The sequence below is a fragment of the Macaca mulatta genome, chromosome 3 (genome assembly GCF_049350105.2).
Source record: "Macaca mulatta isolate MMU2019108-1 chromosome 3, T2T-MMU8v2.0, whole genome shotgun sequence".
Taxonomy (NCBI): domain Eukaryota; kingdom Metazoa; phylum Chordata; class Mammalia; order Primates; family Cercopithecidae; genus Macaca; species Macaca mulatta.
In genome coordinates, this window is record NC_133408.1 from 2,958,425 (window position 1) to 2,974,265 (window position 15,841).

The 15,841-nt window shown below is 46.3% G+C and overlaps 2 protein-coding genes across 10 annotated transcripts in view; one reads left to right on the forward strand and one right to left on the reverse strand.

Moving 5' to 3' along the window:
- TSPEAR (thrombospondin type laminin G domain and EAR repeats) overlaps nucleotides 1-15,841 on the forward strand; it is a 228,583-nt gene that overhangs the window by 139,801 nt on the left and 72,941 nt on the right. For all 8 annotated transcript variants that reach the window (XM_077995537.1, XM_077995538.1, XM_077995536.1 and 5 more), the window contains one exon: nucleotides 7,803-8,023. In XM_077995537.1, the coding sequence (XP_077851663.1) occupies nucleotides 7,803-8,023 (221 nt within the window). The remainder of the gene's footprint in view (nucleotides 1-7,802; nucleotides 8,024-15,841) is intronic.
- Nucleotides 848-2,094, reverse strand: LOC100427887 (uncharacterized). Of its 2 annotated transcripts, XM_077995661.1 has the most exons (2): nucleotides 1,232-1,991; nucleotides 848-1,117 (listed from the first exon to the last, which is right to left on the reverse strand). In XM_077995661.1, exons 1-2 carry the CDS (start codon nucleotides 1,871-1,873, stop codon nucleotides 848-850), a joined length of 912 nt encoding a protein of 303 aa, XP_077851787.1. In that variant the 5' UTR covers nucleotides 1,874-1,991. The 2 variants fall into 2 exon arrangements, with proteins under 2 accessions (XP_077851787.1, XP_028701092.2); XM_028845259.2 differs by having other exon boundaries at nucleotides 848-2,094.

Here is a 15,841-nt window from a genome sequence, read left to right on the forward strand (position 1 = left end):
GAGGCTGGAGGGTCGAGGAGATGATTCTGCTCACACAGGGTGGAAGTGACAGAGACCCGATTCCAATCGCCAGCCTGTGTTCCTCCCACCACACCAGTGATGTCTGCACAGGGCACAAGAGGATTTTAGGCAATGTTGATGAAGACTACTGATTTTGAAGCTAGGGGGGCATTTGGATACACTCTAGGCAAGCATGGCGCTATAAGACACCGTTCTTATTTGACAGGTATTGTGCAGAAGAAGAATTTAAAAAGCAAATCAGCAAAAAGAACTATGACATGACAAACAACACAGGAGGGTTAGGGACAAACCCAAGGGCCTGAAATGGCCAAAGGGCTGCAAGGCTCCCCCCTGCCCATGTCCGTCTAGCCTGGACCCCTGGAAGCCACACACCCATGGGCACAGGATAACACTCAGGGGACTGAAGGACAGCAGAGGGTTGTGCATAAAGGAGAAAACCATGGCCATGAGTTCCAGCCAAGACATCGATCAACACACCTGGATGCCAGCACCATTGCAGTCTCAGGGCCTTTATTGGTCAGTGTGAGGGCCTCCAAAGAAGGCTCTGGGGCTCTGAGCCAGGAGGACAGAGACCTCACGGGTCAAGGCTGAGCTGACCCTCACGAGAAGTAGGAGATATGGAGGGGAGGCCACTGCCATGGGAACTTTCTAGAAGCAACCCCCACCCCGCAAAAGGGCTGCAGCATTGAGTATAGACATTCAGTTCTTCCACTGTCCAGCTCAATAGCAGACACCGGGAAATGGTCAAAGTGCAGGAGCAATTCAGGACGTGACTATCAGCTTCCAGGTGGGAGCTGAGCCTGGCTGGCACTGGGGGGCGTGTCCATCAGCAGCTGGGCTTCTGACCTGAGCACACAGGGCTGCAGAAGAGGGACATGCAGGAGGCCGGGCGGCAGCAGCTGGACTGGCAGGAGGAGGTGGGGGCACAGCAGGAGGGGACGGGCACGCAGCAGGCGGGCCTGCACACGGGGCGGCAGAGGAGGGACACGGAGGAGGAGGGTCTGCAGCAGGAGGTGGTGCAGCAAGCTGGCTGGCAGCTAGACTGCTGGCAGCATGAAGTGGAAGCCCCAGAGCAGACAGGCACGCAGCTCACAGGCTTGCAGCAGACAGGCACGCAGCAGCCCTGCTGGCTTTGGGAGGAGGTGCAGCAAGCCGGCTGGCAGCAAGACTGCTGGCAGCACAGAGAGGAAGCCCCAGAGCAGACAGGCACACAGCAGATGGGCTTGCAGCAGACAGGCTTGCAGCAGACGGGCACACAGCAGCCCTGCTGGCTTTGGGAGGAGGTGCAGCAAGCCGGCTGGCAGCTAGACTGCTGGCAGCACAGAGAGGAAGCCCCAGAGCAGACGGGCACACAGCAGACAGACTTGCAGCAGACAGGCTTGCAGCAGACAGGCATGCAGCAGGCCTGCTGGCAGGAGGAGGAGGTGCAACAGGCTGGCTGGCAGCTAGACTGCTGGCAGCATGAAGAGGAGTCCTCAGAGCAGGTGGGCACACAGCACACAGGCTTGTAGCAGACGGGTACGCAGCAGACCTGCTGGCAGGGGGAGGAGGTGCAGCAAGCTGGCTGGCAGCTAGACTGCTGGCAGCACGAGGGCGTGCAGGAGCTGGTGCAGCCTGATTGGCAGGGGCTGGACTCACAGGCCACCTGGCAGCAGGGGCTGGACACACAGCTCACTGGGGTGCAGACCAGGGTCAGGCAGGGGGCCGGGGCACAGCAGCTGGGGGCGCAGCAGCAGGGCTCGCAGCAGCTCTCTGGGCAGTCATCCACCTGCCAGGAGTCAGAGCAAGAGTCACAGGAACCAGGAAGGCAGACGCGGCTGCTGTAGCTCAGGTCGCTGGAGCAGACGGACATGGTGGACGCTGCAGTGCTGGGGGTTGGGCTGGGCGAGATGGGAGGGAGTGGGTGAGGGAGTGAGTGAGGTGATCGGGTTTCTGGGGCTTTTATACTCCTCCCAGGCGCGTGTTGTCCAGACAGGAGGCTCAGCAGGCCCTCCCTTCCTTGTTGGGGTGTACAGCCAGCTCCAGGAGAATAAACAGTAGCTGTGTTTTTGTTTCCCAAGAGCTGTTGCTCAGTTTACAAAACTTGGAATTGGCCTGGGGCACGTGTGTGTTTTAGACTCAGGAGGAAGAGCTGAGGTGCAGGTCAGGCTGTGCTGCTTTGCTCCCCAGGCTCACGTGGAGGGTGGCGTGGTCTGTGTGTGCCGGGCTATGGGGAGCGGGTGCCTGCGGGTGGCTCTGCTGGGCCTTGGGTTTCTAGGCTGCTGAAGAAGATCGTGTGCCCCTGTGATTCAAAGGTTAGGGAGAGGTTCGTTTGGGTTCTAAATAAAGATAACGTGAGTCGTGATTTGTATGCAGTAATGTGTTCCTTTCCTTGGGCTGCCGTGACAAACAGCACCACAAACTGGCTGGTCACACAACAGAAATTCCGTGTCTCATGGTTTTGGAGGCCAGAGGTCTGAGATCGAGGTGTGGACAGCGTGGGTTGCAGCCTTCCGAGGCTGCAGGGGGCACTGTCTCATCCCGCTCCCCTCACTCCTGTGGGCTGCTGCTATCTTTGGGGTCCTTGGCTTACAGTGGGCTCACCTGAGCTCCACCTTTATCTTCACACAGCTTCTCTCTGTGTGTGTGTGTGTGTGTGTGTGTGTGTGTGTCCAAATCTCCCCTTTTTATAAGGACACAAAGCATATTGCATATTGCAGTAGGGCCCATCCTAACAGCCTCCTCTTAACTTGGTCACCTACAAAGACCCTATTTCCATATAGGGTCACATTCACATGTGCCAGGGGTCAGGACTTTGGCACCTTTTGAGGGACACAATTCAATCCACAGCAAGCAGACACAATGGCAGAACCTGGGATGAGGAGGAGGGTGCGGGAGCAGAACCCGGGATGGGAAGGCAGGTACAGCAGGAGTCTTTCTCGCCGACTCGGGCCTGGGGCAGGTGGAGCATGGAGGGGTGGCGAGGGTAGCACAGGACAGCAGGTGCCCAGCACTGAGCACTCGGCAGCCTTTGCTTGTGAGGTGTGGCTTGACCTCGTGGAATGGTTTTAGGGAATAGTGGTTGAAAAGCGGAGTTCGCATCACCCTTCACCAGCTTCCTGACGCCACCGCAGGTCAGTTCCCAGCTCTGAGAAAGCGGCGCTGGTCTGTTTCTTCTCACCCAGGACAGGCTTTAAGCAGGTGCACCGGCTTCCCGCGGGCCCTGCTCAGGACCCCACATGGCGCTGGCGGAAAGGTCTCCTCGGCTGCTCTGGTTTGTGACTGTTGCCCAGTCTCACCTGGGCCTCAGTGACCTTGACTGGTTGGGTGTTTTGTAGAATGCCCCTCGGTGTGGACTTGCCTGAGGTTTCCTTGTGGTCACAGCGGGCATCGCGTTGGGGGAGGAATCCCACAGGAGCAGTGCCCGCGGGGCACGGAGGGGACGTGGCCCGTCCCATCCCTTGCGGTGCCGCTGTTTCCCTCTGTAATTGGTCATGTCTGAGACTTAGCAGCTGTCCTGCATCTGCCCAGGCATTTGCCCGGTAGTGTTGGCGCCCTCCGGGAGCCTGCCCCGTGCAGCCCCTGTGGGGCGCTGTTGAGGATTCTCTGCCCTGTTCCTTCCACACTTGCTAATTGAAATCTCCCGGGAGGAGGAGCTGTCCTGCTCTCCTGTGTGTCTGCTTCCTTATTTATTTACCTGGGTGTGGACTAAAGAATATTTATCTATTACTTGAGTTATAGTCCAATATCATCACTATGTATTTTGTGGTTGCAGTGGTTCCAACTTTGGCCCTCACGTTCTTTCATTTTGGCCCTGGTGCCCTTTCAACACGCTGTCCCTCCCTGACCTTTCTTTTTTTGGTTGTTTTTTGTTTTTGTTTTTGAGACGGAGTCTCGCTCTGTCACCCAGGCTGGAGTTCAGTGGTGCGATCTCGTCTCACTGCAAGCTCCGCCTCCCGGGTTCACGCCATTCTCCTGCCTCAGCCTCCCAAGTAGCTGGGACTACAGGCACCCGCCACCACGCCCGGCTAATTTTTTGTATTTTTAGTAGAGATGGGGTTTCACCGTGTTAGCCAGGATGGTCTCGATCTCCTGACCTTGTGATCCGCCCGTCTTGGCCTCCCAAAGCACTGGGATTACAGGCGTGAGCCACCACGCCTGGCCCTTCCCTGACCTTTCTTACTTTTGGGTTCAAGTTCATCTCAGATTTGCCCTGTTTCATCTGTGGAATCAGACGCTTCTCCAGGAAACCCTGCGGTGGACCAAGGCATTTAGAAGCCAAGATCGGGAGCAAGGTGTGCTCACACCACTCGGTGTCGTTTCCCAGCCCTCCCAGCAGACAGAGCAAGGAGGCCAGCACGTGCACAAACACCCCTGATCTTATGGAGCAAGGAGGCGGCACGTGCACTAACACCCCTGATCTTACAGAGCAAGGAGGCCAGCACGTGCACTAACACCCCGATCTTAGAGGGAGGGGGTTCCCCACCAAGAATAGTGTTGGTGCTGGTTTTTCCAGACTAGTGTTATCTGGTTTGAAAAGTTCCCTTCTAGGCTGGGTGTGGTGACTGATGCCTGTAATTCCAGCACTTTGGGAGGCCAAGGCAGGAGGATCATTTGAGGCCAGGAGTTTGAGATCAGCCTGGGCAACATAGCCAGGCCCCATCTCTACAACATATTGTCTTTTTTACATGTTGCTGGATTTTATTTGCTAACATTTTATTGAGGATTTTTGTGTCTACATTTATGGGGGTGGTTGGTCTCTAGTTTTCTCTTATTGCAATGCCTTTGCCTGGTTTGGTAACACTGCCTTCATGAAAAGAGTTGGAGAGTGTTTTTCCTCTTCTATCTTCTGAAAGAGATGATGTAGAATTGACATTTTTTTCTTCTTTAAAGGACTCGTAGTATTTTCCAGGAAATTGTAGTTTTTCTGTGTTGGAAGGTGTCCTTTATTAGATACCAGACCTCCGAGTTATCTTTTCTTCTTTAATGAGTTCTGGTATTTGTGCCTATCAAGGAATTGGTCCACAGTATCTGAGGTTTTGAAGAGACACACATGGTATTGTTTATGGAGTTCCCTTATCAGCCTTTTAATTTCCAACAATTGTTTAGCAATATCCCCTTTTGTTTTCCATATTGTTTATCAATTTGATTGATCTCAAAGAACCAGCTTGGGTTTAATCAATTTCCTCTATTTTCCTTTTGTTTTCAGTTGCACGGACTCCTGCCCCAACCTTCCTTTTGCTTGCTGTGCGTTCCATTTCCTTGTCTTTCTCTAGTTTCTCAAGGCAAAGCTCCTATGTTGGATTCAATACCTTCCTTCATTTCAAAGCAGCACTCGGCCCCCTCCTTCTCCATCCTCGGTGGCTGTACCCGGCCTGTGCCTGAGGCTGTGAATGAGCTAATCTCTGCAGTCCCTTCTGAAATTCCATAATTCCTGGCTTCTGGACCCATGTCTCATGGATGATAGAGTCAAGGAGGATGCCCCACAAGGTGGCTGTGAGGGCGGGTCAACCTCCAGAGGCCCCCACCCAGCGCTGCTGAGGCTGTGTCGCGGACTCATCTGCCCTTGGGTTTCCACTCCCAGGAGGCTGAGAGGCACACAAGAAAACTGGCTGGACTGCAAGCATGGGGTCCAGAGCCAGGGAGAGGCTGTTTTAATTAAACAGTGGAGGAAGAGGCTCTTGCTGGGATGGGCAGGATTCTGCTTCCTGATTGCCAAAGCCCAGCGAGCGATGGGCTGACTGTCTATACCGGGGCTCAGCAGAGCAGAGGCTCATCCTGAGTGCGGGGCAGGACACCTTCTGGATGGTGGCCCCCATGTTTCCTCAATGAGGAGGTGGCCCCTGGTTGTGCTCCAGCTAAACCCCCGGGGGTGAGCCCAGCACCAGGCAGTGCTATGCAGCAGGGTATCTCTGAGACTGGGGGGAGGGGGCGGTAGGGTGCATGGGGTTTAGTTAGAGACCCATTCACTCCAGGGGACCCAGCACACAACGCCACAGAATGTGGAGTCTCATCCCCCACCCCGGCCAGCCTGAGGTTTGGGCCAACATCAGAGCCCTGAGGCACAGAATCCCTCCACACCAAGATGCCAGAATCCTCCCAGAGTCAGCCTGGGACCCCCCAGACACACACAGCGGCCTCCCTCGGGGGTGGTCCCTGTACAAAGACCTCTCTACACACAGTGTCCACTGTTGCTGTCCCTATGTCGTGGCGTGTTTTATAGCACAAGGTCTTTCCAAGAAGCGGCAAAGCCTCCTCACACTCTTACCTTTTGTGTTTAATTGTGTAAATAGTAACAATAATAATACATTTTCCTGTCCTAAAGCAGGCCACCGTCTCTTCACAGTGCTCCCCCCATCTGCATGTCCCCACACTCTCTGGTGCTGTGGGTCACACACCCCCACCACAGGACCCTCTGCGTCCTTTCCATCCTTGGCCCATGGTGTGTCCTGTCACATCTTCCCACTCCCGGCCAGGATGCTCACGGCCGCTTTGCCGGCTGTTCCTGCACTGCACGTCTGGGTCACATCCGGTTCTTCTCACAAAGAAGTGCCCTTCACGCCCTGTGTGCAGACGGGGATGCTTTTCTAGGGTATGCTCTTCTGCAGACCTGCTCCATCCCAGGTGCTCACACTCTCTGGAGGACGTAGAGGACCCGAGTGTCACTGCAGCTGTGGCACTGTGAGCACATGGCGGTGCAAGGAAGGGCTGCCTTCTGCTGGCCTGGACTGGAGTCCTGCTCTCCAGCTGCTCACTGGGGCCCTGCCACACGCAGGCAGGTGCGGGAGGGAGGCCTCTGCTTGAGATCTTTGACCAAAGCCCTTCCAGGACCTTCACAGGAAAGCCATGACATTCCCTGAGCAATGCCAGCCAGGACGGGCACGTGGGGGAAGATGAACCTAGAGGGTTGAGTGCCAGAGTGGACTGACCCGACACCCCCATGCCAGGCTGAGGCAGAAGGCCCCTCAGCAAGACTGACAGACGAAGGGAGACAGCTCTGGGAACACCTGCTTCATTCAGCCACGCCCTGGCATTTACCCAGGCTGGGGCCAGCTGCAGTGGCTGGGTCGAGGAGGGTCCAGGCATCAGCCTCAGGCTCTGCTCCCAGCCACTCAGCCTGGGCCAGGGATCTGGTCTGCAGGTCTCTGCTAGCCCCGAATGCCCTCCGCGCTCCCCATTTTCCTCCCTGTCACCCGGCCTCAGAGGAGGCCAGGCCAGCCCATCAATTATGTTCCCACCGACTTTGAACTGTGAATCCGAGGTTCCCCAGGAGCTTATCCGCTCCCCCCGGCATGCCCAGAGGGGGATGAGGGGAAGGCACCGCCAGCTCCACAGCAGCTCCAGTCTCCCATAGCGCCCGAGGGCAGCACAGGGAACCAAGGGAGGCCAGCAGACAGGAGCCTGGGCCTGCCTGGTCTCATTCCCAGCCGCTTCCTGCGTTTCCTCTGGGGTCCCCATGGCTGCGGTGGGGCCATGCATTCCTTCCTTCGTCCTGCACAGCTCACCCTGCACAGGGCCTGGCTGCCAACTTGAAAACAGCAGCCATGGGTGGAGTGTCACCTGCAGCTCAGAGGCAGCCGTGCAAGATCCCCCAGGAGCAGGAGGAGGAGTGGGGGAGGCCACACGGGCACACCTCATGTGCCTCTGTTTCCTCGCCACTGAAACAGAGAGAACCGCCGTTCACAGCTCACAGGGGCTGCGGTGCTGTGTAAAGAGCCTGCCACGCTGATACATGTTGGCTGTCATGGTATCCACTTTTGGGGGTGTCCTGGCCTAATCTACCTGTGATTTCTTTGCCACAGACCTGCGCCCCCTGGACATCCTGGCGGAGGTGGTCCCTTCTGATGGCGCCACAAGCGGGATCAGGATAGTTCAGGTTCACGGTGCACGGGGACTGCAGCTCTCGGCAGCCGCCCCCCACGTCATGAGCTTCCCCGCATCCAGGATTTTCTCCCAGTGTGACCTCTTCCCTGAAGAATTTTCCATCGTTGTAACCTTGAGAGTTCCCCATCTTCCACCCAAGGTCAGTGACACTTTCTGCGCTTCGTGTTAGAATAGCGGGATTTTCCCTTGTGAGGTTCCCAGTTCCAACGCGTGCACAGGTTGAGGGGCGGCATTTGTCAAAGACTCTCTGGGTTTCTCTGGGATCAAGAGTGGCTTGCCTTGCTAGGTAATGAGGTCCCTGTCACTGGCAGTATGTGAGAGTCTGTGTGACCATTTGCTAGGGGGTTGCACAGCCAGTTCCTGCAATTGAGGGTCTAGTGCTCAGAGTTTTTATGTTGACATCCTTTAGCAGGAAGCGCTAACAATAAAATCACATCTAAAAAGGTACACTTTGTAGACCCATTTATCGAAGACTTGAAGTGCTATTAATCCCACATCTAACAGGTAAGCCCCATTCCATCCTCTGCCTACTAGTTTGGAAGGTGAAGACAATAATGTTTGTCTCTGTCCCCTCCCCATGGTTTCGGGGACAGTGCACATCATATCTGTGCAGCAGGTCCTTCTGAAGTAAATAAAAATGAATTTGCATTTCCAATTCAGCATCGTTGATTAAGAAAGGAAAAGCCCTTCTTCCAGCAATGGCTGCTCTGGCTGTGCGATATTCCATCGAGTGTGACTCCGTGCTGGTCTCTGCATACGCACCCATCCTCTCTCCTCTTCCTTCTAACCTGCTGTAAACCCCAACCACTGAGTTCTCAGTGTCAGTATTTTCCAGTTCCCTAACTTCCATTTTTTTATATAACTTCCAGTGTTCAGGTTAAAGTCTTCATCTTCTCAGCTATTTCTTGAGCGTGGCTCCAATGTTCATTATGTGGACAACTCCAATACGTGGACCACCTAAAAGACTGGTCTGTTTTCTGCTTTATCTTTCTACTTTCTGTCATGCACCATACTTTTAAAATTTTATTTATTTATTTTGAGACTGAGTCTTGCTCTGTAACCCAGGCTGGAGTTCAGTGGCACAATCATGGCTCACTGCAGCTACCTCAAGCTACCTTCCCACCTCAGCCTCTAAACAGCTGGAACCACAGGTGCATGCCACCACTCCCGGTGAATTAAAAAAAAAAAGTGTGTAGAGATGGGATCTCACTATATTGCCCAGGTTGGTCTCAATCCTCCTGCCTCAGTCCCCCAAAGTGCTGGGATTATAGGTGTGATTCCCCGCACCTGGCCATGCCTCGGACTCTTTAACAGCTCTATTGAGATGTAATTCGCGTGCCCTACAATTCACCCATTTAAAGTGTATAATTTGATGGGTTTTGGTAGATTCACAGATAATATACGAGCAATTTTAGGACACTTTCCTCACTTCAGAGGAGGCCCGTACATTAAATATCACCCTGGACCCTGCATCAACCCAGCGCTAAGCAGGGACTATGCTCCTTTCTGTCTCTAGGGATTTGCCTCTCCTGCATGTTCCTTGTAAAGGGTGTATTACAAGGAACATGTAGGGTGTATTTCTTTTGTGACTGGCTTCTTTTGCTTAGAATGTCTTCAAGGTTTATCCATGCTGCGGCTTGTGTCAGCACTTCATTCCTTCTTATGGTCCAATAATACTCCATGGTATGGGCCTGCCACAGTGAGATTATCCTTTTCTCAGCTGGTGGACGTGTGGATTGCTTCCACCATTTGGCTATTAAGAATAACGTTACTACAGGCATTCATGCATTCCTGTGTGCACTTTTGTGTGGACGTATGTTTTCATTTCTCCTGTGGATGCACTTAGGAGTGGATGCCTGCATCCTGTGGTTAACTTTTCGAGGAACTACCAGCCCGTTTACCAAACTTGCTGGCAGCATTTTACATTCCTGCCAGCAGTGTGCAATGGTTGTGATTTCTCCACAGTCTTGCCAACACTTGTCATCTGACTTTTTGGCTATAGCCATCCTCAAGGTCATGAAGCAGTGTCTGATTATGGTTTTGAGGTACAATTCCCTGATGAACAGTGGTGTTGAGCATTTCTCATGTGTGTACTGGCCATTTGTGCATCTTCCTTGGAGAAATGTTCATTTAAAATTTTTTGCCCAGCTTTTCATGGATTAATGGACTTCTTATTGTTCAGTTGTAAAGAATTCTTTATATATTTGATGAGCCCCTTATCAGATATATGATTTGCAAATATTTGCTCCCATTCTGTGGGTTTTTCTTTTACTTTCTTGGTAGAGCCCTTTGGAGCACAAAACTTTTAAACCATGTTGATGTTCAATTTATCTATTTTTTATTTTGTTGCTTGTACTTTTGGTATCATATCCAAGAATCCAATGCCAAATCCAAGGTCATGAAGATTTACCCTTATGTTTTCTTCTAAGAGTTTTATACTTTTGGTACTTACATGTAAGTCTTCAGTCCATTTAATTTTTGTATATGGTGTGAGGTAGGGGGTCAATTTTGCTCTTTTGTATGTAGATATTCAGTTGCCCCCACACCATTTGCTAAGGAGATAGTTTTTTCCTCATTGAATGGTCTTGACAACCTTGTGAGAAATAAATTGACCACAGATATGTGTGTTTATTTCTGGACTTTTAATTTTACTTTATTCATTCATCTATTTATATATCTGTACCACACAGTCTTGGTTACTGTAGCATTGTAGTAAATCTTTAAATTGGGAACTATGAGTCATTCAACTTTGCTCCTCTTTTTAAATTTTGTTTTGGCTATTCTGGGTCCCTTGTAATTACATATTTATTTTATAATCAACTCGTGAATGTCTACAGAGAAGTTAGCTTGAGAGTAGACAAATCTGTAGATTGACTTGGGGAGTATTGTCATGTTAACAATATTAACATGAGTGGATCATGGACTTCAGATTCATGAAGATGCTTTTCCATTGATTTACATCTTCCTTAACAAAAAACAAAAATAATGTTTTGTAGTTTTCAGAGTGTAAGTTTTATAATTCTTCTGTTAAATCTAGTCCTATGTATTTTTTTCCTTTTTGATGCTATTATAAATAATTTCATGTTTGGCTTGTTCATTGCAAATATATAGAAATACCATTATTTATTTATGAGACAGTGTCTCAGTCTGTCACCCAGGCTGGAATGCAGTGGTGCAATCTCGGCTCACTGCAACCTCTGTTTCCCAGGTTCAAGCGATTCTCCCACCTCAGCCTCCAGAGTAGCTGGAATTACAGGTGTACACCACCATGACCAGCTAATTTTTGTATTTTTAGTAGAGATGGGGTTTCGCTATGTTGGCCAGGCTGGTCTGGGCCTCCCAAAGTGCTGAGATCACAGACGTGAGCTACCACACCTGGCCTGAAATACCATTGATTCTTGTGTGTTGACCTTGTATCCTGCAACCTTGCTGAGCTGGCAGTTTTTTAGTGAATTTCTTAGGATTTTCTATATATAAGATCATGTCATCTGTGAATAGAGATAATTTGTTTCTTATTTTCCAATATGAATGCTTTTTATTTTTTCCCACTAAGTATGATGTTAACTGTGTATTCTTCATAGATGCCCTTAACAAATTGAGCAAATTTCCTGCTCTATCTTATTGAGTGTTTTTAACATGAAAGGATGGTGGATTTTATCAAGTGCTTTTTCTGCATCGATTGTTATAATCGTGCTATTTTTGTTTTTTATTCTATTAATATGTTGTGTTACATTAATTGATTTTTTGCATCCCAGGGATAAATCCCATTTAGCCATGGTGTATAACTCTTCTTTTATGTTGCTGGATTCAGTTTGCTAGTATCTTGTTGAGTATTTTGCATTCGTATCATGAGAGCTAGTGGTATTGTAGTTTTCTTTTCTTATGATGTCTTTATGTGATTATGGTATGAGAATAATACTAGCCTCATAGAATGAGTTAGGAAGTAATACTTCTTAGTTTTTGAAAGAGTTTGTAAAGAATTGGTTTAATTCTTTATTTATTTCCACTTTAATCTTCATTATTTCCTTCATTGTGCTTGCTTTGAGTTTGCTCTTCTTTCTCCAGAATCTTTAAGTAGGTTAGGTTATTGATTTGAGATCTTTCTTAATACAGATATTTACAACTATACATTTCTCTCTAAGCAATACTTTCACTGCATCTCATAAGTTCTGGTATTTTGGGTTTCATTTTCATTCATCTTGATGTATTTTATGATTTTCCTTTTGGTTTCTTTTTTGACTTGTTGGTTGGTTATATAAGAGGGTGCTGTTTAATTTTCACATATTTGTGTGTTTCTTCAGTTTTTTTCTATTATTGATTTCTAATTTTATTTTATTGTGGCCAGAATACATACTTTGCATTATTTCTGTCCTTTTAAATTTACTGGAGGTTTATTTTATGGCCTAACATATGTCCTATCCTAGACAATACTGCATATGCATTTCAAAAAAATGTATATTCTGCTGTCATCAGGTGGAATAGCCTAAAGATGTCTGCTAGACTTTATTGGTTTATTGTATTCAAGTTTTCCTTTTCCTTGTTGATCTTCTACCTAGTTATTCCTTCCATTGTTGAAATTACAGTGTTGAACTATTCAATTAATATTGTTGACTTGTCTATTTCTCTCTTCATTTCTGTCAGCTTTTGCTTCATGTATTTTGCTTTCTGTTATTATTTGCACACATGTTTCTATTTATTATACCTTCATGATAGGTTGACCTTTCATAATATAAAGTGTTCCTCTTCATCTCTAATAACAATATTTGTTTTAAAATTTATTTTATCTGAGAGCAGTTGGACTACTCCAATTTTCTTGTGGTTGTTTTTTGTATAATTTATCTCTTTCTGTTTACTTTCAATCTAGTTGTATATTGGAATATAAAGAATGCCTACTTTATAGAGCATCTGGTTACATCTTGTTTTCTGTTTAATCCAGTCTGACAGCCTCTGCCTTTTGATTGGGTTATTTAATCTATTTATATTTAATGTTATTATTGATATAAAGTTGACCTCATTTTTTATGAATTTTGTATTTGCACATTCAGCTACTCTCTAAAATTAATTTGTAATCTCAAAAGAAATACTGGTGGCATTTTTGTGGTCATTCATTGACATGCACAGAGTAGTGAGAAATTTGAGTCTCCCAAAATGCATGTTCCCAGATGAGGTTAAACAAGGCACACACTGCATTCTTGCTTCAGCTCTCATATTGTAAATAAGTATTTTTTTGTAATCTACTTAATGCCACATTTTCACATTTTTGTGATTTTTTGGGTGTCTTTACCATTTAAAATGGCCCTCAGGCATGGCGGTGAAAGGGCTGTTCAGTGTTCCCAAGTGCAAAAAGGCTGTGATGTGCCTTATAGAGAAAATAAGTATGTTAGAGAAGCTTTGTTAAGGCATAAGTTGTAGTACTGTTGGCCAAGTTCAATGTTAATGAATAAACAATAATTATTAAACACATATAACACAAGATTATATGTTGATAGTTGAAACTGTGACCAGAGGATTACAAGAACCAAACTCTGTATTTCCCCTAAGAACAATGGTATATTATTTCCTAATTCAGTATTTGCAATGACTTCGTGTAATTACTACTAACAATGAAAATCAACTGTAGTTGGATTTATGTCTACTAGTTTACTTTTTATTTCCCATATGTTTTATATGGTTCTGTGGTTTTATGTTTTTGTTTGTTTGTTTGTTTTTGTTTTTTTTTTTTTGTTACTGTCCTTATATTCTTTCTTCACTACTTTCTCTTACATTAAGTGAATATTTACTAAAGTAGCATTTTGATTTCTTTAATGTTTTCCCATGACACTGCTTTTGTTTTTCCTTAGTGGTTGCTCTGGGGTTTACAATATACTTATTTTGACTTATCAAGATCAACTTCAGATTTGTGCCAACTTAATACCAGTGAGATAGAAAAAGATTGCTCCTATACAAATCTTTTCCTTTTTGCCCTTTTTGTAGTCTTGTTGTTATACATATTACATCTACAGATATTAAAACCCAACAATATATTGTTACACTTATTACTTTCTATAATTTTATGGCTTTTAAAGATGCTTAGAGAAGAAAGAACAAGTATATATTTATATCATTTGTTATATTAGCCTTTTTTATCATTTCTGATTCTCTTCATTTTTTCCTGTGGATTCACATTACTATCTTCACTAACTTCCTTTGAACAATATAGCTTTGTTTCCATGTACCTCCTTTGTACTATTGTTGCCAAATATATTACATTTCTATATATCACATTTCTATATGTTTCTATGTGTTTACGTTTCTATTTTCTCTATAAGGCACATTACAGCCTTTTTGCACTTGGGAACACTGAACAGCCCTTTCACCGCCATGCCTGAGGGCCATTTTAAATGGTAAAGATTGTTGGTATTGTTGTTATAGGCCAAACAATACCAAATACACATTTTTATATTGCTTTTTAAAAAGCAGTTAAGAGAATAAAGGAGAAAAAATGCATTTGTACTACCTTTTATAATTACATAATTAGTTTTACTGTTGTTTTGTTTTTCTGTGTGGATTTGAATTTCTGTCTGGAGTTAACTTGCTTTTGGTCTGCAGAACTCTAGTATGACTCGTAAGATGCATCTGCAAGTAATAGATTCCCTCAGTTTTGATTTATCTGGGAATGCCTTTATTTTGCTTTCATTTCTGAAAGATAACTTTGTTGGATATAGAATTTCTGGCTGACTTTTTTTTCTTTGAGCACTTTGAATGTACTATCATACTACCTTCTGGTGTCCATTGTTTCTGATAAGAAGTCAACTGTTGCTCTTCTTATGGTTCTCTTATAAATAACTTGTTTTTCTCTTGCTGCTTTCAAGTTTTTCTCCTTGTTTTTGACTTTTATTTTTACTATGATATGTCTATTTGCATATCTTTTGTGTATCTCCACCTTAGAGTTTTCTGAGGTCCCAGATGTGTAGATTAATGTTTTTCAATAATTTTGGAAAGTTACTAATTCTGTGAAGAATGTCAGTGGTAGTTTGATGGGAATAGCACTGAATCTATAAATTACTTTGGGCAGTATGGCCATTTTCATGATACTGATTCTTCCTATCCATGAGGATGGAATGTTTTTCCATTTGTTTGTGTCCTCTCTTATTTCCTTGAGCAGTGGTTTGTAGTTCTCCTTGAAGAGGTCCTTCATGTCCCTTGTTAGCTGTGTTCCTAGGCATTTCATTCTCTTTGTAGCAATTGTGAATGGGAGTTCACTCATGATTTGGCTGTCTGCTTGTTTGTTGTTGGTGTGTAGGAAGGTTTGTGATTTTTGCACATTGATTTTGCATGCTGAGACTTTGCTGAAGTTGCTTATCGGCTTAAGGAGTTTTTGAGCTGAGACGATGGGGTTTTCTAAATATAGAATCATGTCACCTGCAAACAGAGACAATTTGACTTTCTCGTTTCCTATTTGAATACTCTATTTCTTTCTCTTGCCTGATTGCCCTGGCCAGAACTTCCAATACTATGTTGAATAGGAGTGGTGAGAGAGGGCATCCTTGTCTTGTGCTGGTTTTCTAAGGAATGCTTTCAGCTTTTACCCATTCAGTATGATATTGTCTATGGGTTTATCATAAATACCTCTTATTATTTTGAGATATGTTCTATTAACATCTAGTTTATTGAGAGTTTTTAACATGAAGGGATGTTGAATTTTATTGAAGGCCTTTTCCGCATCTCTTGAGATAATCATGTGGTTTTTGTCATTGGTTCTATTTATGTGATGGATTATGTTTATTGATTTGCATATGTTGAGCCAGCTTTGCATCCCAGGGATGAAGCTGACTTGATTGTGATGTATAAGCTTTTCGATGTGCTGCTGGATTCAGTTTGCCAGTATTTTATTGAGGATTTTTGCATCAATGTTCATCAGGGATATCGGCCTGAAGTTTTCTTTTTTTGTTGTGTCTCTGCCAGGTTTTGGAATAAG